This window comes from Perkinsus marinus, assembly GCF_000006405.1.
Source record: "Perkinsus marinus ATCC 50983 genomic scaffold scf_1104296971434, whole genome shotgun sequence".
Taxonomy (NCBI): Eukaryota; Perkinsozoa; order Perkinsida; family Perkinsidae; genus Perkinsus; species Perkinsus marinus.
This window is the reverse complement of record NW_003202100.1, coordinates 119,320-139,596: the sequence shown is the minus strand read 5'-3', so window position 1 is coordinate 139,596 and position 20,277 is coordinate 119,320. Positions and strand designations below refer to the sequence as shown.

The 20,277-nt window shown below is 50.8% G+C and overlaps 6 protein-coding genes across 6 annotated transcripts; 4 read left to right on the top strand and 2 right to left on the bottom strand.

Moving 5' to 3' along the window:
* Positions 1 to 289: 289 nt before the first annotated feature.
* Pmar_PMAR010906 (phenylalanyl-tRNA synthetase beta chain, putative) lies at positions 290 to 2,551 on the bottom strand. Its single transcript, XM_002766880.1, has 14 exons — positions 2,369 to 2,551; positions 2,222 to 2,320; positions 2,098 to 2,172; positions 1,929 to 2,051; positions 1,819 to 1,884; positions 1,636 to 1,769; positions 1,475 to 1,555; positions 1,309 to 1,431; positions 1,194 to 1,256; positions 1,061 to 1,144; positions 942 to 1,016; positions 764 to 893; positions 542 to 712; positions 290 to 498 (listed from the first exon to the last, which is right to left on the bottom strand). Exons 1-14 carry the CDS (start codon positions 2,510 to 2,512, stop codon positions 301 to 303), a joined length of 1,566 nt encoding a protein of 521 aa, XP_002766926.1. The 5' UTR covers positions 2,513 to 2,551; the 3' UTR covers positions 290 to 300.
* A 76-nt stretch (positions 2,552 to 2,627) lies between these two features.
* Pmar_PMAR010905 (histone-binding protein RBBP4, putative) lies at positions 2,628 to 4,639 on the bottom strand (the record flags this gene model as incomplete). The annotated part of the gene is made up of 14 exons (XM_002766879.1): positions 2,628 to 2,759; positions 2,816 to 2,916; positions 2,965 to 3,066; positions 3,112 to 3,197; positions 3,246 to 3,310; positions 3,365 to 3,464; positions 3,514 to 3,634; positions 3,686 to 3,792; positions 3,837 to 3,930; positions 3,976 to 4,028; positions 4,073 to 4,157; positions 4,205 to 4,359; positions 4,411 to 4,512; positions 4,557 to 4,639. 14 exons carry the CDS (start codon positions 4,637 to 4,639, stop codon positions 2,673 to 2,675), a joined length of 1,341 nt encoding a protein of 446 aa, XP_002766925.1. The 3' UTR covers positions 2,628 to 2,672.
* Positions 4,640 to 4,880: 241 nt separating this feature from the next.
* On the top strand, positions 4,881 to 6,483 carry Pmar_PMAR010904 (citrate synthase, putative; the record flags this gene model as incomplete). The annotated part of the gene is made up of 2 exons (XM_002766878.1): positions 4,881 to 4,956; positions 5,062 to 6,483. 2 exons carry the CDS (start codon positions 4,881 to 4,883, stop codon positions 6,393 to 6,395), a joined length of 1,410 nt encoding a protein of 469 aa, XP_002766924.1. The 3' UTR covers positions 6,396 to 6,483.
* Positions 6,484 to 6,594: 111 nt separating this feature from the next.
* Pmar_PMAR010903 (Small nuclear ribonucleoprotein Sm D3, putative) lies at positions 6,595 to 7,107 on the top strand (the record flags this gene model as incomplete). Its single annotated transcript, XM_002766877.1, has 4 exons — positions 6,595 to 6,683; positions 6,735 to 6,828; positions 6,883 to 6,973; positions 7,022 to 7,107. The coding sequence occupies 4 exons, from the start codon at positions 6,595 to 6,597 to the stop codon at positions 7,105 to 7,107; spliced, it is 360 nt and encodes a 119-aa protein (XP_002766923.1).
* Positions 7,108 to 8,765: 1,658 nt separating this feature from the next.
* Positions 8,766 to 10,694, top strand: Pmar_PMAR010902 (Carboxypeptidase Y precursor, putative; the record flags this gene model as incomplete). Its single annotated transcript, XM_002766876.1, has 12 exons — positions 8,766 to 8,914; positions 9,017 to 9,124; positions 9,170 to 9,249; positions 9,321 to 9,438; positions 9,508 to 9,573; positions 9,626 to 9,687; positions 9,734 to 9,812; positions 9,862 to 9,916; positions 9,961 to 10,038; positions 10,092 to 10,175; positions 10,259 to 10,438; positions 10,557 to 10,694. The coding sequence occupies 12 exons, from the start codon at positions 8,766 to 8,768 to the stop codon at positions 10,692 to 10,694; spliced, it is 1,197 nt and encodes a 398-aa protein (XP_002766922.1).
* A 5,195-nt stretch (positions 10,695 to 15,889) lies between these two features.
* Pmar_PMAR010901 (hypothetical protein) lies at positions 15,890 to 19,182 on the top strand (the record flags this gene model as incomplete). The annotated part of the gene is made up of 17 exons (XM_002766875.1): positions 15,890 to 15,932; positions 16,183 to 16,227; positions 16,272 to 16,399; positions 16,508 to 16,624; positions 16,666 to 16,767; positions 16,811 to 16,913; positions 17,149 to 17,255; positions 17,313 to 17,482; positions 17,531 to 17,671; positions 17,714 to 17,833; positions 17,878 to 17,979; positions 18,027 to 18,100; positions 18,146 to 18,233; positions 18,442 to 18,502; positions 18,544 to 18,669; positions 18,775 to 19,050; positions 19,093 to 19,182. The coding sequence occupies 17 exons, from the start codon at positions 15,890 to 15,892 to the stop codon at positions 19,180 to 19,182; spliced, it is 1,893 nt and encodes a 630-aa protein (XP_002766921.1).
* Positions 19,183 to 20,277: the final 1,095 nt, after the last annotated feature.

Genomic DNA, 20,277 nt, shown 5'->3' with positions numbered 1-20,277 from the left:
AGACTTTCTCGAGCCTTGCTTATACACCGCTATCCACCCACTTGGCTCCGCTACTACTAATCAGTACGGCACTGGCGAAGCCGGATAGAAGTGCCCCTCGGGTGAAAGTATCATACCCTTACGCGAGGTAGCCTTATAAATTCTAAGTATGTAAGGCCACAGCCAACCTCTACCAGGTCTCCGACTCCCCTTACAATCACACTGGACTTCGGAAGCCCCCCGAATCTACTGTAACGTTACCGAAAAGGAACATTTTCAAGCGTCGAGAAACTGGCAGTTTATTTAACAACAGGACAACGATCATTGCTCCCACTTCTCCTCTACTGTCGATACCTCCTCCTCCTCAGGATGCAACCAACACACAGGGTTCTTCTTCAAACTCGTAACGTCCATCTTATGACCGAAGAGCTCCCTAATATTACCAATACCATATTGGATCATAGTAGGTCGCTCCACAGAAAGGCCCCATGCGATCACCGATACATCCTCGGGGATGCCCTGACAAGTACTGTACAGACGGAGGTAGTCAGAAGGAGCTCACCATAGGACGGACCATCTCTGGTCGGAAGATACCAGAATTGCCTATTTCGACCCACTTGTCGAGCATAGGATGGAAGGCAAAGATCTCCATACTAGGCTCGGTGTAGGGGTTGTATGCAGGCTTGAAGCGGAGGTCCGTGAGGCCCATACGTCGGAAGAACTCCCGGATGACCTGTAAAAACGGGTATAACGAAAACACGGTCATAGCTTCCCTCCGCCCTACCCCTATCAAATTGCCAAGGGTTAGGTTACGGTCAGCAACGAAGCCTTCCACTTGGTGGAACTCAGCGAGATGGGTCGCATCCAAAGTTTCATTACGGAACACACGATCGATAGAGAAACACTTCTTAGGCCTGATGACCAGGAGAGCTTGCACAAGCAGCAATACTCATGAGGGTTACTTGAAAACGCCAGTGCGGATGTAGTCCTGTCCCATCTCGTAGAGTACACGAGTGCTCACAGCGGTGGTATGAGTTCTGAGCAACACAGAATTCGCCTCGAAAACCATCACAACGCCGACCTCAGGATGTTCTTCCTGGACTCCTTCTCGGACCAGTCGTATCGCCACCCGATAGAGCCATAGCCGCCAACCTCGTGCATATTCCTGGACAACATAGCGACAGTGAGAGTCATCACCTCTACAATATCCTTACTTCACGGCGTTCATGTAGTCCTCAGGGATCCTGTTGGTAGATGCAGGTGAGGTAATGAAGAACCTAAGGCAGTTTCGACTTGTCCACTATCGCCCACCCCCACAGTGGCACTCACGTGTCATGGGCATCACGAGCGGGGTGCTGCTGAGGCTGGAAGAGAGCGTCAAAGTTCCAGAATGAGGACTCTAAGTAGCGGTTGGTGGGCATCTCCTCGAAACCCATGAGGAGTAGAATATTCCTACAACACTAGTGTGAGAGCGCTTAGACTGTGGAATGGCTACCTGATCTCAGTCTTGACCTTGAGGAGAGGGTGGAGATGACCACCGCCAAGGTCTCGGCCAAGGGCCGTCTTGAGGTTGTAACTGAGGCGATCGGTTTTGGTATTCCCATCCGAGTTGGTATTGTCAGGTGTCGATCTGTTACTGCTGATAGGCAGACCTACGGTTTGAACTGGACATCTTTCCATGACTTGTTCTGTATCATCTCCTGTGTGAGCTCAGTCTCCTGTTTGACGATCTCCGTTCTGAAGTTGCTAGTCTTCTCCACCTTGAACCCAGTGGTCTTTGTGAGATGTATCTAACCCCGCTTCCAAAGCAGGTACACAGTGTCTTAGCGTCACACCTACCAATTTCCTCTTCTTCAGCATGTCCATATCGGCCTTCGCTATAGAGGCAACCTCACCCTTGCCGACCTACCAAGACACCAAGTAGCCTTCACTCGCCGAGATCGCACTACCTTAGTCAGCAGTACAGCTACAGTATCCTCTATAGAGTCCTTGGCTTTATCAGACAGTGACACCTCCTTGGTCGCTTTATTCATCGAGAGCCAGCTCTTCTTCATGGCGGCTCCGAAACCAATCTAACCCAGAACAACGAGTCACAAGACCACCCTCCTCAGCATCTACCTTGGCGACACTTCCAAGGGAGACGATGATGTCCTTCTGCACACAAGGGCCATGCTCCTTAACATAGGCCGCGACCTGTGATACCACAAATCGACATACTCCTAGAAGGCAAGCGTCCGCCCACCTGCGCCTCAGGACTGCCTAGAGTAGCATACTGCTCTCCTTCCTCAGTCGTCGTCCACTCCTCCTCCTCAAAAGGCGTAGTAGTAACGTAGTGTATGGACTGAGGGAAGCTCAAATGATGATGCAATGGACGGACCTAGGGTAATACCTCTAGACTCTTGATGACACCAACGAGCTTGGCATGATCCCATCCAGAACTTTGGGCAAGAGCGATGGAGTTGTTGATACCATCTTCCCGCTGGTCTATTACACTGAGAAGTGTTTCCCGACTAAGAGGTAATCCCGGAGCCATAGGACAGAGGACAGTAACGATCGATAATGAAAACCTGGATAGGAGGAAGTCGTAGCAATGATCGGCAATCCCAACGCGACAAGTGGCACGCTGCCTCGAAACGCCTGGTTAGCGACCACGGTTTCAATTCAGTGGTGATGATGACGGGTAGAAGAGGACATCACTCTACATCGGACATGCCTTCATCATCCCCGCTTATGGTAATCTCATCATCGTCGTTGTCGTCGGAACAGAGGATCCCCTCGTTCTGAGGACCAGGTATAAGGTGGATGAACGACTTCTCCTCCTCTTCCCCCGCCTTACCGGCTTCCATACTTGCACTATATTGTCCTCTGAGGTGCTGGCCACCATAGTTGGTTCGAAGGCATTCCAACTGATATCAGTGACTCGAGAGCAATGACCACCTAAACGAAGGGTGTACAAGTGGTTGACGAGATGCGGTAGACCCGTACCATGGACGAAGACCATCTCCGGAGGGCCATCCATCTCGTTGCCATCCTCAATCTCCTCACCTACTCTGGACAGGTCCCACACTGTCACTCGACGATCGAGACCTGAGGCGAGGCGTCAGAGAGCCTTTCAAGGTCTAGAGGCATTACCAGCAGACATTATAAGATGGTCAGTGGTAGGGTTCCATTCGATGTTCAGCACATCCTCCTTATGGCCGTGCTCCAAGGCATGGATCCTATGGAGGGGCACAGCTGGGTAACAAGGACCACCCTTCTCATATTACTTTCGTGACATCTGCCGCATGTCCCACAGGCTAACCGTCTTGTCACTCCCGGCAGTAGCGATCATCTGATCGAGTAACCACCAAGGAGAATAGAGCGATGTAGGGTGCATAGGATCTACGTTATCATTGTGAGGTGAGAACTGGACGCAGTTACAGTCTGACTCTCCCTCGATGGCCACTACACTGTGGGCTGGCTGCTTTGGGGACCTCAAGTCCCATCTGGGGGAATAAAGGGCGTGAGGGTGGACGGAGGGGACGATATTGATACATGAGCAGCCGTCCATCATCACCAGTACTGGCTAGGATATCCCCATCACGACGATGTGTGGAAACAGCCTCGACCACATCAGTGTGGCCAGTCAGGACACTTACGGGACTAACACCCTTGCCTGATCGATCGAAAAGAGATGAGACGATGGGAGCGGAGCGAAGCCACTCACCTTTGCCGCTTTTAGGGACGCTGTTTGCGTCCCAGACTGCCACCTTGCAATCGTAGGCCCCTGAGACCAGCCGGCCAGGTACAGTAGGGCTCCAAGATAGTGCATACCTAGGGCGAGGACAGACGAAGAGAAGTGTCAGAGAGATGAATACCCTTCCGCAGTGTGGCCCTTTAAGGTGCAGAGGGAGTCAATGACGCCGTCCTTCTTAGGATGGGAAGGGTGTTTGGAGTAATCAAAAAGTAATACTGAGTGTGTGGACTATAACGAACTCACAAGGGCACTGAGCTTACTGTCGCCAGTGTTGGTCAGAGTCGCGATGATGAAGGGGTTTTGGGGGCAGTATCTGGAGGACGCTGGACCAAGCTGAGGGGCCGTAGGGCACCCTACCTGGCCCTGTTCACTTCACCAGGGTGGTTAATCTTTGTCGATATACACATCCGGTCTTTATTGGCCGCTAGAGCAGCCCCTGACTCTAAGGGACCCCTCCCTCAGTGCCCCTCTAGCCGATAGTGTTATTACCGGAAGTCTCTATGTACTTGTCAATGTCCACCTCCTCCTTAGCATGGTATGGGACCTTCACTTGCCCTATCATGAGGTAATTCTGTTCCCCATTGCAAGTGTGAGTGCCGAGGATCATCTTGTGAGTTGAATAGTCACTGGCCTTATCCAAAGCCCTGAGGGTGAAGCCTCAGACCCAATCCCCACCTGATGGGCAGTTCTCTTACGGTTTGATAGGGAGCCACTCGACGGTCAATGAGGGCCACTCCATGGTGTGGGAGATGACCATATCGTAGAGGAACGGCGTGTTCTTCTTCCATATGTTGAACCTAGAATGCCACTATCAATAGTCCCCCGAAGGGCAGTCTCCTACTCCTCGTCTATCTTATCGTCGGACCCCTCGACATCCACTTCCTCATCAGCAACCGATCTGGAAGAAGGCTCAGCTACCTTCATTTTGTAACAGATCCTCCATGATGACCGCTGGGGAGTTGACGAGAGAAATGGCGGTCCCAGGGATCGAACCGGGGATGTCGATATGGTCAAAGTCGCGCGCCCCAACAAGTGTAGATCCCTGTTCATGGCTCAGGGTTCCTTGTTGAGGTCAGAGTTACGCCATCCATGCCTCGTGGCCCTTAGGGCATACCGGAGAGTTTCTCTATTGAAACGTGAATTTCTGCCTGGCATTGGACCGTGAATGACCCTACGGCGAGGAGGAGGAAGGCAGTGGTGCAACGCAATCGCTAGCAGCGCCTTCCGGGCTTTCCGTGTGAGTACTCAGTAGTTTTTACGATTCTTATAACATGTTATCAAAGAATCTCCTATCGCCTCGAATCGGCATTCTGGGTTGTTCTCGTTTTACCATCACGCGGCCCCAGTGATCCAGGAGTTGAAGACTAAGGTGGAGCACCTGGCAGCCCGGGAGCAACCGCGCCTCCTGGAGCTCAAAAAGAAGTACAAAGATGTCGTTATTGGCGAGGTCTCGGCTGGTATGGTCGTTGGTGGTATGCGTGGTATCAAGGCCATGGTCACTGACACCTCCGACTTGGACCCTGTTGAGGGGATCCGTTATCGCGGTATGACGCTGAAAGAAGTCAATGAGAGTCTTCCCAAGGCACCTCTCAAGGGCAAAGTAGGTTTGCCTGAGGGAGCTTTCTGGCTATTGATGACTGGTGAAGTCCCTACCCCTGAGATCGTATCCCACCTCAACGAGGAGCTGCACCGTCGTAGTTCTCTGCCGGCTGATGTCATACAGGTTATCGATAGTCTGCCCACATCCATGCACCCTATGACCCAGCTCTCGATCGGTATGCTGGCGATGCAGCCCTACTCCCAGTTCACTCAAAAGTACTCTCAGGGTGGTCTAGCCAAGAAGGACTACTGGGAGTACATCCTCGATGATGCTATTACTTTGATCGCTCGTGTCCCTCAAGTAGCTGCACGGATCTACCGGAGGTCTTTCTATAATAGTATTTTCATCGAGACCGATCCTCATCTGGACTGGGCTGGAAACTTTGCCAATATGCTTGGTGTCTCTGAGGACGAGAATTTCAAAGAGGCGACTCGTTTGTACTTGACCATGCATGCTGATCATGAAGGAGGTAACGTCTCGTCCCACACGACACACCTCGTCGGCTCAGCTCTGGCTGATCCCTTCTACTCCTGGGCGGCTGGTATCTGTGGTTTGGCCGGTCCTCTGCATGGTCTGGCTAATCAAGAGTGCCTCAATTGGCTTACCAGACTCCAGAAGTACCATCAACGACTTGGCATTGAGCCGAGTGTTGAGTCTGTGACGCAGTACACGAAGGATACCATGGCTAAGGGCCTGGTAGTTCCCGGGTATGGTCACGCGGTCCTCCGAGCTACTGATCCTCGTTACGCCCTTGAGAGGGAATTTTGTCTGCAGCATATTGCTGACGACCCGATGTTCAAGTTGTCCGAGGTATGTTTTAAGACGATTCCGCCCATCCTGCAGGCTACTGGTAAGATTCAGAACCCCTACCCTAACGTGGACGCCCTTTCTGGCACGATGATGCAACACTTCGGCCTCAAGGAGTCGGATTACTACACTGTTACATTCGCTGTGTCCCGAACGATTGGAGTTATGGCGCAAATGATTTGGGCGAGGGTCATGGCCATGCCTATTGAAAGGCCTAAGTCGGTTACTCTTGAATGGCTTTCTAAGACGGTCATGCACAAGACCAAGGGGTAGCTGGTCATCGCTCGGTGGGTAAGTTTTACATGTCGTAAATACGGTACGGCAACGTACTGTTTTCAGGGAGACGTGGTAGAAAGAGCCTCTGTTTTCCTGTGAACATATCTTATTAGTTTTTCTTCTTATTACTATATAGTGTTGTGTTGTGGCTTGGGAGGTCCGTGGGTGACGACAGTTAGTTCTTCGTGGTTCCAGAATGGCTGCTGTCGGTATTCCCATTAAGTTACTTCACGAGTCGGTTGGTCACACAGTCACTGTGGAGATGCAAACGGGCGAGCTGTATAGGTAGTAGGCTCGTAAAGGAGTGTGCCCATGGGCTTATTCGGTGTTGGTCAGAGGGCATCTGATCCACACTGAGGATAACATGAACCTCCTCATTGCGGAGGTGGTAGTAACGAGGAGGGACGGGAAGCAGACAAGTCTGGAGCAGGTAGTTCCGTGATGCTAGTGAGATGGTGGTCTCGTTGTTGATTACGGTGTTCAGGCCTACATCCGTGGCTCCAAAATACGTTACATAGTCGTTCCAGACAACCTTCGGTATGCTCCTATGTTCAAGCCTAGGAGGCAGGGTGCAGGTAATAGGGTAGACTGAGCGGTGGGAGATTGTCGCTATCGGTGGCTAGGTTCGGGCTGGGGTAGTTTGAACGCCCCTGGGGCCAAGGGCAAAGGAGGTAAGGGTAAGGGTGGCAAGGGCAAGGGGAGGTTCTAGTGCCTTCGTCCTCGCTGACGTCGTCTTTAACATCGACCTCACCTAGAAGCAGTAGGAGCCGACATAGTATTGTAAAGCTTTTCTGAGGTCACCGTCGACCCGTTATTGTTGTGTTTGTCATCACCACTTGGGAGGCTGCTGGGATTTTGTCAAAGTATTTCCTGCAATGTCGGAGCCGGATGTAGCCCGTGATACCATTAGATCTATGGGAGGTTGAGAGAAGTGTGGTACGGCTGCTGCATTGTCCTGTCTCTAGGCGACAGTGACGATGAGGTTGACTCCAAGACTGGTCACCTGTCTACTACTGGTTAGTGGTAGGAACCACTTCTAGCTACTCGTTCAGGTGCTGTTACCAACTGAGTGGTGGGGCTTGGTTCGACGTAGTCTATAAGGAATGTCCCTATTGACGTACAAGGTCGTGCTCCGAGGTCCACCCTTGATAGGGAGCTGGGGTAACCTCGGGAACAGCCGATTCTGACAACTCGAAAACTTTACTCGAGTCCTTTCGTGACGAATATTCAGGAAGTAGTCCACGACCCCACCGTCCTAGTAGGCCAACAAGAGTGTGAATGTGCTCAGCAATACCGGTGGAACTCCAGAGCCTTCAGTGCTACATCTGTCATCATCCATGCCTCCGCTACCCCGTCCAACGAGTTAGGTAGTTCGGATGTTTAGGGGAGCTATCCTGCTTAGCGAGAATGGCTCGGCGAGGCGACTACTGCCGGGCCTGAGGGGCTCTTGAGAGACTTCGGCGGCTATAAGGTCGTCGACTCACTAGAAGAGGACCTGCCGGGGCACACTGGGGATGGGCTCACGGAGGACATCAATGTCTCGGACATCGGAGCTGAACCAACCAGCAAGAGATGGGGTACACTGAAGCAGTAGGTGACACCTGTTCAGGCCTGAGTCGTTCGAGCCTATATTGCAAGACCACTGATTTCATCATGACTGCTCTAGTATCTGGCTTGCCGGCCAGCATGTTGTGTTGAATGAGAACAGGGCGTTAGAGTATCTTCCACACAGGCCTCTTTTCGGTTGACCTATGTGGAGGCCTCCTGGCCTCCTCCTGGTCACACTTTTGTGTATAGGAAGCGTATATGGTCGGCGCCTGTGGTTGGACACAGAGGGCTACTTAGGGCGTATTGAAGGTAGTGTGCCAGTATCGGCCTTTGGGACTGGAGGATCAACTAGTAGAGCAGTCATTTGCCTGACCTGCAATGGGTCGGCACCGAGCGAGGATGTCGGGATGACTGCGGGACTGATCTATGTCGTGTTGATATTTTCGATCCTCCCAACTGGCTTGTTTGGCGAATCTCATAGCATGTTTTTGGGGGTGTCGAATGGGGCACAACAGACATAGAAGTATCGAAACTCCTTACCTGACAAGGTAAGGAGTTTCGATCTGCTCGATCCTTTGCTCGATCTGGCATACTCTGTATATAACAGAGTATGCCAGATCGATCTATTGACCATCCCTAGGTCGAGGGGTGACTTCACCCTACGTCTTCGATGTTCGAGAGTCTGACCGTGGCGGCCCATGCGATCCGACTGTCCGGCAAATATCTGGGTACATCACGTTGATGAAGCATAGTACTCGGTAACTGGACGATGGGGTCCTAGTAGTGGTCGCAGGTTCGATCCCTGGCAGGTACTTTTTCATGTTCTTCGAGTCCAGGAAGTCACCCGAGACCGATCCCATGATCGTATGGTTGAATGGTGGCCCTGGCTTTAGCAGTATGGCCGGTATGGTACTAGAGAACGGTCCTTGTCGTATCGATACCGAGAGAGGAGGGACAAATCTAAACCCGTAATAGTTGTGAAGGGAAATCGTGGCCTTATTCCACTTGCATGTCGCCAAGGAGGAGGAGGGCAGTTCACAGCTATCTCATTCGTGTTCGGTTATTGATAGGTATTCGTGGACTGCGGAGGCCAACGGTTTATGGATCGATCAACCTGCTGGCACAGGGTTCAGCACCGGGCCTTTGATAAGGTCTACTGAGGAGGCTGGCGAGTTGCTGTAGGCATTCTTACTGACTTATATGGTAAACTCGCTCGTCTGCAGATCGCTATTTTTACATGGGTTTTTCGGGAAGTACCCTCAGTACAACAGGAGGGTGTTTTTAGCGGGCGAGTCGTATTCGGGTGAGTACGCACGTCTTAAATCGTTGAGTGAAGACTACCATGGATGATGACACGTGATTTTCGTAGTACAGGTAAGTTCATCCCGGAGGCAGTGATGAGGGTGAAGGCGGATGAGAAAGAGGGCGCTGAGCCCACTATTGACATCGTCGGAATTATCATCGGCAACGGTTTCTTCAACTCTGACAGAGTGTAGGGAAGATAGCATGGAGTGCTTCAACTACGAACCCACGAGAACGGAACTTACTCTCTGCCTTCCAGGTGGCGATCGTATCCTCGGATGGCATATAGGAGCGGCACTGCTCCGAGGAGGGTCTCAGCTCCACAGTAAGCACTTAGTCGTACCTGGTCGGTGGTCATAGTGGTGGCATTGGATCAGATATGATAGGATGGTGAAAGCGGCAGAGGACTGTGTAGCAGAGACGCCATCTTGCCTGTCGGGTAGTATTGGGGTCGCCGTGAGTCGTGAGTGTATTGACTTCCTCAGGGCATATGAGCTGCCAGGCATTGTACGATAGATGTTCCAAGAAGCTCATCAATCCTATTAGCGATGGCAAGTGGAGCATGTAAGGCTTCGATTGGGTGCAGACCTAAGGTAGGAGTCGCCTCTTGCAGATACGATCTCAGACACGAGTGTGGCCCGTATCCTGATTGCTTGGATGATGGACCGGTGACTACCGCTTGAATACCCGTTGGGGAAATGTTCATCAGCAGGTTCGAAAGTATTTCAACGATCCTGCTGTACAGGAGGTTGTGGGAGCGCATATGGAGTGGAGATCGTCGAATGAAAGTGTAACAGTCGCTGAGGCGGCAGTTGTTCGTGAGAAGGATTGCTTGCATTCAAGGTCACGGCCGCATTCCATATTCGAGAGCTCTTCACATCATCTGCTGAGCAACAACTATCTTCGCTCCTGGTTAAAGGGATTAGTGTAATAGCAGGAAGGCGTGTGTCGATCGTCTCGATGGATTCATGGATCTAGTTCTATACGATGGAGGTACTCGGATCTGATAGGTACTCCTGTATGCTGGTGACCAGGATTTCCTATGCAATTGGCTCAGCGTTCTGGACACGGCTCAGGCGCTCGAGTGGCCAGGGAAGGCGGCCTTCACCAAGGCGGTAGAGAGCTCACTGAGGGTGAAGGTGTATTCATTCGGTACGTCAGCAACGACTCGTCCTCTGCCAGTTGCCGTCGTCGAGAATCGGTGCTCAAGTACGCATGGTTGGAAGATCCGGTGGTCTTGGTGGCCTTACTTTCGCAAGGGTATGGTATCGCCTTGTTGTTGAGCTCGGCTGTAGTGTTTGACTTTAGGTCATCAACGCTAGCCATATGGTCCCTCAGGACGCCCCTGAGGCTGCGCTATCACTCGTAAACGACTTCATCTACCGTACCACGGCTTACCATAGTGATCCTCCTACAGCTGTTGGGCTCAAGATGCTTATTGTCTAGTGATAATCATGGGGTACTGTTCGTATTCACACATGCCACCTGTTGTGAGTAGAATACGAGTTAGAAGATACCACTGCTGTTGCGCTTGGTAGTTGGACCTTAGATCATGGACTGTGTTCTAGATTCACGAAAAGGGTCTACTAGTCCATGCATAGGTTGATCGCTAGTTATGTTCAGTATTCTGCTTGTACTTTACAGTTGTTGCTGTTATGTCTATGCTGCGTCGATGGTGTCTCAGCCGACTAACTCAGCCGTCTTGCCGCCATCCAGTTGTGTCGACGGCGGTGCGGTACGTCCATCCTCTTCCAGAGCGGAGGGTGGAGTATATTAAGGAAGGGGAGGGCGACTCAGAGGAAGCAGCACCGACTCCTGGTGGGGAAAGGATCAACTATAAGGTGACCATCAGCCCAGCCTGGAGCAGTCCATGGTACTCGTCAGATCCTCAAGACCGTGAATGGGAGGTACCCAGTCTATAAACGCTTCATGAAGTCGGGCCGAGAGGTAGCGATAGACCTCTCTTTTGGAGGGGGTAGGGGCTGTACAGTGTATTGGTAGGTGAATACGATGGTGAGGCACGTGAGAGGTGATATCGCCCAATGCCGCCGACATCTATCGGAAATCTGTGAAGCACCGGTGAGGCCAGGCAAGAGCCTTCTGTGGCAGTGTGCAAAGCTCAGGTCCGCCTCCATATCGGCTCGCTGGAGGTTCGAGGAATACACACATGGAAGATAGTTGAATTCCTTAGGAGCATCAATATGTGATCATCGTCATGAGCACCGTTTCAGCTACTATTACTGCGGCTGTTGCCTTAGCAGTACGATGGTGTTGAGCATCACTTTCTTGCAGTGTTCTGCGATTGGTGGTACGTAGCACCCTGCAAGATACTCCCATCAGAAGGCCCCATGACTTGGTTCAGATCGTTGCTTGTCCCATGTCCCGCCAGTTCCCAGCAGTACTGATCAATAATGTTTGTGAGTACCCTGTTATCGCAGACTTCCGTCTTGACATCAAGAGTAGCAACTAGAGTAAAATCAGCGAAAAGAGACCACTGACCTCATCGCACGACAAATTAACGGCGAGACATCTGTGCGACGACGAAGAAGAGCCAACAGAGTGGACATTCGCTGCTGAAAAATATCGTTACGGTGCATTAGAAATCAAGCCAGTTGGAGACTCGTGTGGAGACTGTGAAAAAAGCTTCCAAACACGAGCCTTGTTATCCTCCGACTCGTCTGGATGCCAACACCACTCAAGACTAACCTTGATAGTTCGTACGTTATCCTTGAAAATGTGAATCGTTTGAGGGTTCGTAGTTATTCATTAGGAAGTGGAGGGGGGGGATGATAATGTTTGATGCTGATGTCGTATGCATCAGTAAGATCGACCAGAAATAATAATGAGTAGTTCGCAAGGCTCCCAGAACACAAGTGATGAGCAATGGAGCACGCAAACACATGGCCTGATTTTTCCATTATCAATATTTTTGAAGTATCCGTTCCTGTCAAATGAGTTAGCTTGTTACGGTTAGTTGTTAATAACAACTTGTTATTGTTGTCACGGAGCCTGAGTTGATAAGAAAAACGCAAAATCTACAGAAAATCGGTCAAAAATGGTCGAATTTTGATTTTTGGTGGAATTGGTGGAATACCAAGTGGCCGTCTTCAGATTCTGAAGTTCAGAAGCCAGGTTTTGCCGAACTTCTCGATGAGGTGGGGGTAGGTTGCTTTCCATTTCGCCGCGAATAGTTCCACTCCGGCTTCGAATAGTTTATCGCTCCCGCAGCAATGAAGGACCTTGATATCCCTATGAAATTCACCGCGTTTCACCTGAGCGGCTGCAACAGACCCCTCTGCGGTCTCGTTGATGTAGGTAGGGAGCCACCCTCGGACCGCCCGCAACTGTTGCGGCGCAACATGTGAACCCAGCAATAGAGCCTAGTTCCCCGATTGAATGAGCCGTACTCCCAGCGTAAGTCACGCCTCAGCCCCGTCGGACTCAACTCGCCGAATACCTGAATTATTTAATGATTGCATCGCTACGTTACTATGCGATTATTGCTATACGATTATTACTATACGACTACTAGCAGTAGTCTACTACTATACGATTATTACTATACGGCTACTACTATACGATTATTACTATACGACTACTACTATACGATTATTACTATACGACTACTACCATACGATTATTACTATACGACTACTACTATACGATTATTACTATACGACTACTACTATACGATTATTACTATACGACTACTACTATACGATTATTACTATGCGATCATTACTAAGCGACTATTACAATATATTATAATACCAGCTTATAAGCATTCGTAAAACATTCCGCAGCATCGGCGACAAGTACGCTTGGTACGAAAGGACCGTGTATCTTCTCAGCCGATCGCGCCACGCAGCAGAAGACCGTCTTCTGATCCGTCACGGATGCGACATCGTCCTGGGTTTGATGGCTGGTTAATGCGAAGGCGATCGGTCTGAAGTGGCCTCTCCAATCGAGGCTTCCCATCACCAGCAGTGGCATCCTTAACCAGCTGGGTGCTGATGTATAATCACAAGTGAGTGTTTGGTGCTTCGTTCCTTCCCTCAGCAACCTCGTGCACGAGAATACGAAGTAGAAGGAACTGCCGATCTTGATATCAAACGCCAAACAGTATGGTTGATTCTCATCGTCTGTCACTTTGTCGTTAGTCTCACAGAAAGCCCGAATTGACGCCACTGTGGAACCCGTACCCAAGATCGAGGACCCACATGCTTGAGCACGCTGCAGGGTCACGGGATCCCGTCAGCATCGATTCCGGGGTGAGCTGGCAATGTGTATTTTAATAGTCTTGAGACCCTACCAGAGGGACATGCAGTGGGGCGTGATTGGGCGCTTCAGTATTGAGTCAATACTGAAGCGCCGTCGGCGCTGCGCCGATACTATTGACGCGCGTGCGTCCGAACTTACCTTCAGAGCTGCTCCTGGGAAATTTCCTTCTCTGCCTCAGTTATCCGAGTGTGCTCCATATCAGGTGTGGAGTACTCCCGCGGCGGGAGTCCCGCCTAGTCCCAATGGGACTGTCCCATTCCTAAGGGTCTCGGGCGTGCGGTCGCAGTCTTCAGCTCAGTATGAAGACTCCAACGGCTCCACTTTGAACAAACATGACTCTTGAATCCAGCACTCTCTCCTCCACATTCAGGTGGACCTTCGGCATTTACAAACAATACAAGGTAAGGAGGTGAGACACGGGCGACGGATGGATCTTCACTAATTGCTGATTTCGGTAGTGCAGGTGTTATCGGCTAACGGATGTAGCGGATCTGAAGTGACTCGTGACAATGCAGTGCGTCACTGCCAGTGACTACATATTGTGTGACACACTAGTATTATCGCATACTGTGTATCATCGGGTGGGGTCCACAACCACCGGTTCCCCTCCGCCCTGACAGGACAGTGTCCGGTCTCTTGTTTCTACCAATCTCTGAGCCCTTCTTCGCGATGATGTGGAGTGATTCTCTACCACTTCTTGAGTTGATGCGCGAGCCGGATCCGAACTGAGCTGATGTAGAAGCGAGAACTAGCTACTAAAGTCGGTCGGATCGCAATGTCTCGTAATTAGAGTCCGACCTACAGTATGCGGGGTTCTTCGACTATTTATCCTTTCGGCGAGTCGTCCAGAGAACTCGATGTAGCGGGGTTCTATGTATCTCATCCAACGGGTTCTCATACTCTGCAATGTGTGCGGTGGCGCTATTATAGCGCCGCTATACCTAGGAAGGCAAGAGTATGCTGATCGGGCAGAGTCGACAGCTCTAAACTGCGTCACTCACTTTGCTGCTCAGCTTTCCTCCAGACCTTATATCCACATGCCCGGACCAGCTTCCCACATCGCATAGCAACAGCAGCCTCGTCGACTATGAAGCTGAATATCTTCATGTCGTCCTCGTCAGTGAAGGCGACGCCTCCAAGGCGTGGTTAGTCATGTGAAATCTAATTTCTACTAACCATAAGGAGTCTAGCGGGCACGATCCCTCGTGGAGACACTTGCTGAAACGGCTGTGACGCGTAGCATCGATCTCTCTTGCATTCCATTGTCATGGATATAGGATCTAGTTACTGAATTCCAGAATGATTTCATTATAAGCGACTCCTCTTTATGAACCTCTGCCCATGATTATCAGTTGGAAAACAACTGCTTTGTAGTGTTGAAGCGGGTTGATTATATCATATACACCAGTCGGGTTGCAATTCCGTAATCGAGTATCACTGCTAGAGTATCGGTAATTGTGTTTGATATTCTAAAGCCGAGTCATAGAATTGACCTGAACTGTATGGGAATAGCCACGGATATGAGATTCGAGACACCGAAGTTCAGCAATCGTCGAGATTGACGGTCAAATTCCGTCCACGCTCCCCCACTCTATAGCTCACAAAATCCCGTAAGCAGCCCCGGGAAGCATCCCGGAAGCATTTTCCGGTCGCCGGAGAGCATATTTCCATCAGCAACTGCTTCGAAAACGGACTAAAAAAATGCGCTAAAAATGACGTCCGTGGGGATCGAACCCGCGACTTCCCATTTTCGGCGCGGGAGTCGATCGAGTTAATCGTTCTTGCGCGAATTACGTGAGCCCCGCCCCCTCTCCGAGGAGGCCTAGTGAACTAACTCAACTGTTCCGAGACCTTGGCCGATACAATGATCAAGCTAGTTTCAGACCAGTGTGCCGAATCGTCCATGATCAAATGATCCCAAGCCATGACTGACACGAAATGGCAGGACACACAGATGAAGCATACGCAACACTTTAGCTGAGTAAAAAGTGTGTTGTAAGGGTGGAATTTCCGCTTTTGAGTTAGAGGCGGACTTTGAAGATCTAAGGGCGAAAAAGGATTTTTAGGGCCGGGCGAGCAGTTTTCGGGGCGCCGGGGCAGTTTAGCGGGCGCCGGTAGGCTTATACCACATTTCAAGAAGGTTTTGAGATTGAAATTTGTGAAACGCGTGATTTCACAGACCTGCAAAATCCTGGTCCGGAGGAGTCTACCATCATTGTGGCCGACATGGCTATTGGACAGCATCTCGTCGATCTTGAGGTAGTTACCAGTACGTCTGAACAGCCTTACTATCTTAACCACGATATTTCCCTTGTTGTCAAGTCATTCGCCACTGTGGGGATTTTTCGACCGATCCCTAAATGATCGATGTTACAAAGGCTGCCCTGCAGGCTATTCAAGGAGGTAGTAGGACAATCCGATCCTGGTCGTTGGTATTATTTTAACCATATCTCAGTGAAGTAAATCGTCACCTGTTTCTATCGATGTTAGTAGTGCCATGTGCTGTCATGTTTCTGTTGCAACGGGAACGATCAATTTCAATGAGTTGTACCTGAGATCATGAGCTCCCCTTCCTCCCCATCATCATCCGACCCGGCGCCATCTTTATCATCATCATCGTCGCCAAAGTCCAGTCGCGCTGGACCCACTACAGGTCGCCGACTCAAGACTGCTAAGGACTTCGTAGAAGAGGAAGCCGGTAGTCCTAGCGAGGCCTTTTTTTATCCCTGCTATTCCTGCCAGCCTCATCGTCCGATGGCAATGATACCCCGCGGGGCAATGATCTCTTCGCTGAGGAGGATCCACACCAGGAGGCGCCGGACTCGGATGATGAGCTGATGAACGAGGTGGAGCAGCCTACGGCTGAGAGGGTGGGTACCTAATGAAGAGTTCATCGGACTTGTCTTAAGAAGGGAACCGCCTCCCCACCTCCTGAGCCGTCAGCCCCATCGCCTGTGGATAATAAGGCATCACGACAGAACGCTCATCCTCATCACCGCCCTGCTCGTATGATGACGATACAACCAGCCTTCTGCCCAGGGGCCAATACCCCTCAAGGCGTCGAGGCTACAGAGTCTAACAACGGCATTAACAAGGTTAGGAAGCAGCTCTTCTATGCCGCATACCCGGTATGTAGATACTACTGTGCTGGAATGCTCATGGTGTGGTGACACGGCAAATGCTCACCCCAGCTGACGTGGAAGTCCCAGAGGATGAGGTCCCGGAGAGCGCTCTCGAGGTGACAGGATGGAGCCATGTGCATTCCCTCAACGTTATGGCAGGTTATGTATACAATTCCTGGGGCCCCTCCTCAAGGGAATCGAATTAAAGATTCGGTGTATGGATGGTCTATGGCTAGTCTGAGCGATAAAGGAGTCGTCTTTGGTGAGCACGGAGTTCGATGAAGAGTGTGTGCCAACTTGATATGAAAAGGGGGAGAATGCGAATCTTTTACTCCGGGATTGCTGATAGTGAACAACTTATCGCTACTATAGTCTCGAAAGGTTACCTCACATGTTCATTGTAATGTTCATGCGATATTGCAGATCGATTCTTATTATCCTTGGAAAATAATGCGCATTCTTTAAATTGGGATCTGAAACTAACATGCACTGTACAGGAGCCCCATGCTTGGCTATTACGCCGCCTGATGAGGATGCTTACGATGAGGATGATTTCGTGACGGACGCCAAACAGGGCGGGGAGAGTTCGACTAACGTGGCCAGAGTACTTATAACTTATCAATAGCAGAGTTATGTGGATCTTCGTGTAGCATCCACGCAGGTTCAATTCCGGCCGGCGGCATCTTATAGACCGGGGATATCGAATTCGAGTCCTCGAGAATGGATAGCCACAGTCCCTTTGGGGGAACAGCTGATATGCGTCGGCATTGGTCGTGACTTCGTTACGGGGATGACTTTCTGCAATAAGGCTGGATCGAGGATACGCATATGGTCAGCTCTCTGGGTACCTTCTCAGGACTCTATCGTGTGATGCTGTAGGTCGCTGAATGCCGGTCTTCCGACTAACGTCATCTCCATTGGATGCTCCTCTAGTCGACCTGTCAGCATGGTCGCCTCGGCAGCGAGTGGCCTCATGCTGTGGGCGGTAGCTGATTATGGTGGAGATGCTACCAAGATTAGGTGAGTAGTCGGAGGTCCTTCCTCAGCAGATGGTAATGTTAGATATACTCTGGCCCAAACCGCTCGTGGTGGCAGTCGAGTTGGCGTTCTATCGGAGGGTCCATTGCCAGTGTCTGGTGGCCATCATGACGCTGGTCAGGGGCCAACTCTCACTTGGATAGGGTTGGTACTAACACAGTCGACGGGATGGGTATCCTTTCCTGCAGGATGACTACCGAATCCATGCCCCTTTCAATGGACTCCGTGGGGATTATACGTGCCCTACTGCCAACTGGGGTCTTCGCTTTTTGGTCATCTACTGATCTCAAGTGAGATTGCAATACGATACTGTCACAGTTGGTATCAACTGCATCAGATGGGCGCCCGTGTACGACTGTGTAGCTGAGCTCCAACGGGAGAATGAGGGTTTCTGGGCCGTCGGTGGTGCCGGTGGGTATCAGAGCTTCCTGCTCGAGGCCTCGTCGATGTGCTAAGATCAGGACTTAACCTTCATATCTGCCGTACTCGGTATGAGGATGCATATGAGCCCAGAGGGTTCTCCCTGCCTAGAGTGCTGCCATCGGTAACCTGGAGGATCCGACTCAGCTCCTCGAAGACCTCAGATGTAACATGGTGAGCTAAGTTGAGTGATGGAGAACCTGCTTGTTGCAGAAAACCAAACTGGGCGATCGGCTAGAGGCTGAAAGTGCGTTTGCAGAGCGAACGTTGGCGACTTGGAAGCAGTACGGTCTCAGCGCCTCGTCGTTTGCGGGCTGCTATCAGTCGCACAGGTTCTGTCAGGATCGAGGGATCAACTCAGGGGAGGAACCTAGCGAGATAAAGAAAGCTACGGTAGGCTCACCGATGCTATCATCGTGAGGAGGTATGGTCAGGTCGCTTTGGATAAGAAATTAGTAATGAAATTCCGGGACTTGGTCCAGTCTAAACAACTGGAGGCTGCATATGACACCTCTATCCTAGCCCTGCAAATACCAGCTACTCCAAGGTTCATGGCTAAGGTCGGTCAATATACGATGAGGGGGGGTTCAAGCTTCGCTAAAGTTGATCCCGCATTGCTGGTTGTTGAATTTCGCGCTTGCCTTCGAAGCGTATCCTATGTTTAGATGGCTTTGAAGCTTGGGCAGCCACTGTTGGCGGCCCGTATCGAGGAGGACATGGCATCAGTAGTCATTCCTAGCATGCCTACTGGCAACGTTGCACAGCCTGTGATGGCTAAGCCTACGCCTGAGAGGCAGAATCGCGCGATTCCTCCTCCGAGTACAGCGCCACCTCGATCCGCCTTCCAGGCAGTCGAGAATATACCATCTCGGAGGTCGACTGGAGCTGAGATGATGGCCGAAACTAAGGCGCAGGAGGCATCGAAGAACGCGCCGATAAGAGTGAGTGTAGCATCGAGCCCTAGGGTAGCCATTGAATCCTAGGGTAACCCATTTGCCAACCGGAAGCGGCGGCAGAATGATGATGTGGACCATACTAATGCAGCAAAGGTCCTCAGAGCCGACGGACAATGATCGGAATAAATGCATGTGTTATTGAAGAACATTTTTCTCTGAACCACGCTTTGAGTCTTATCAGTGGGCGAAGAGGGGCCGACGGCGTCTTGGAGTGTAACTCTACTACACCGACATGCTCAGATTATCTTCTGATAACTCAGCGTACCATCGAGGGTGGGCCTTCATATGCCTTTAGGGCGTTTGCACTGTTCAGTCTACGAACCACGTTTGCTTGCGTCGCTTTCCTACTGCATTCCTACTGAGCGCCACGCTTAATAAAGTGGAAGGTCATCAACAGAAGAGGTCACGCGATCATATACGTACCTCTTAGTGCGAGCTTTCAACGACAAAGGCGATTATCGCGAATATGAGCGGAGGAAGATCAGTTACCATGACTCGAGGATTCGGGCTGCTCCTAATTCTTCCGTCGGCGACACTACTTCACCGCAACGCAAGTTATGTTACACAAGAGAAGGAAGCCAGCGTGAGCAGCGTATAAAAAATCTTCAGTCAAAATAAGCAGCGACATCACATCAGAGAGGAGCAGCCGAAGGGTCTGACTTATCGTGAGCATTTATTGTCCAACACTAACTCGCAGGGGAAGGCAGTACTCGGCATACAAGTGATGTCAACGCGACCACCAGGACGTGTATATGCAAAATCAACAGCCAAACTGAGATCTAGATGTACCTATAGCGAGACCCTAAGCCGAGCGTGATATAATAAGACCTACCATTATCGCTCGCCTCACCCATAGTGGCTCACTTAAACTCGTCGTCGTTGTTCTCCTCTGTGTCAAACACAGTGACATAATAATAACTCACTGGGAGGCTCAAAAAAGGAGAAAACAATGACCTCCACCTCCCTCACCAGAGCGTAGCGCTGCTCCCCCACCACGTGACGTTACACCGAGCTTTCTGGCGGGACTTGGCGGTTTGCCATAATTAGGTTCAAAACGCTGCCTTGCTGAGTGCAGCACAAAAAACTGATTGTGCACAAGAAAGGAACTCACGGTACCCATGCACACAGATGACACAGGGAGAAACAGATCCATAGTTTTCTGGTGAATATAGTGACAGATATGGACGTAAATATCAACAAACACACCAAGCC